This window comes from Corapipo altera, unplaced genomic scaffold (genome assembly GCF_003945725.1).
Source record: "Corapipo altera isolate COAL_440 unplaced genomic scaffold, ASM394572v1 58106, whole genome shotgun sequence".
Classification (NCBI taxonomy): Eukaryota; Metazoa; Chordata; class Aves; order Passeriformes; family Pipridae; genus Corapipo; species Corapipo altera.
Window position 1 is genome coordinate 595 of NW_020890762.1, and position 965 is coordinate 1,559.

Below are 965 nucleotides of genomic sequence, written 5' to 3' on the forward strand. Positions count from 1 at the left end.
GGGCAGTCCCGGGGGTCCCTGCTATGTGGGGGTGGTCCCGGGGGTCCCTCCTTTGTGGGGGCAATCCCAGGGGGTCCCCTCCTTTGTGGGGCAATCCCGGGGGTCCCTCCTGTCTGGGGGTGATCCCGGGGGTCCCTCCTGTCTGGGGGCGATCCCAGGGGTCCCTCCTGTCTGGGGGTGATCCCGGGGGTCCCTGCTATGTGGGGGTGGTCCCGGGGGTCTCACCTCCTGCTGGAAGAGGCTCTGGCGGCCCCGCAGTGCCCGCAGCCGCCCCTGGCGCTGCTCGTGCCGCAGCTCGGGGGGAGGCGGCTCCAGGTACCCGATGAGGTCCCGCAGGCTCAGGATCATCCCCGCGATGGGCAGCGAGGGGGGAGGAGACCCCCGGGGGCGGCCCTGCAGGCTGTCCAGGCTCCTGGGGAGGGGCACGGGGGGGTCAGACCACCACGGAACCCCAGGAACCCCCACGGAACCCCAGAGACCCCCAGAGACCCCCAGGGACTCCCAGGGACCCCCCTCGTTCCTCACAGACCCCTCACATCCCAGATAAGATATCCCATATATAGCCAGGCTCCTGGGGGGGCACGGGGGGGGTCAGACCACCACGGACCCCCAGGGACCCCCACAGAACCCCAGGGACATCCACGGACCCCCAGGGACCCCCCACATCACCCACAGACCCCCAGGACCCCTCAGGAATCCCCCCAGACCCCCCCAGACCTGATGAAGGCCCCGTAGAGCCCCGTGGTGCTGAAAACCATCCGCGCCGCCTGCGACTCCTGGTGCTGGGAGCGGGTGAGGGTCAGGGCGTCGTCCATGTGCCCCTCCTGGTGCAGGATGGCCTGGGGGGGGCACGGGGGGGTCACAGGGGGGACCCCAAATCCTCAGGGACCCCCCAGACCCCCCCAGATACACACAGACCCACAGGGACACTCCCAGACCCACAGGGACCCCCCCTGGTCAATAAG

At 70.5% G+C, this 965-nt stretch overlaps 1 protein-coding gene across 1 annotated transcript; it reads right to left on the reverse strand.

Annotated features, from left to right (window-relative positions):
- Positions 1-225: 225 nt before the first annotated feature.
- Positions 226-839, reverse strand: LOC113942473 (ryanodine receptor 1-like; the record flags this gene model as incomplete). The annotated part of the gene is made up of 2 exons (XM_027633600.1): positions 226-412; positions 718-839. Coding segments are annotated over 2 exons (309 nt in total), but the record flags the coding sequence as incomplete, so codon positions are not given.
- Between the last annotated feature and the right edge of the window lie 126 nt (positions 840-965).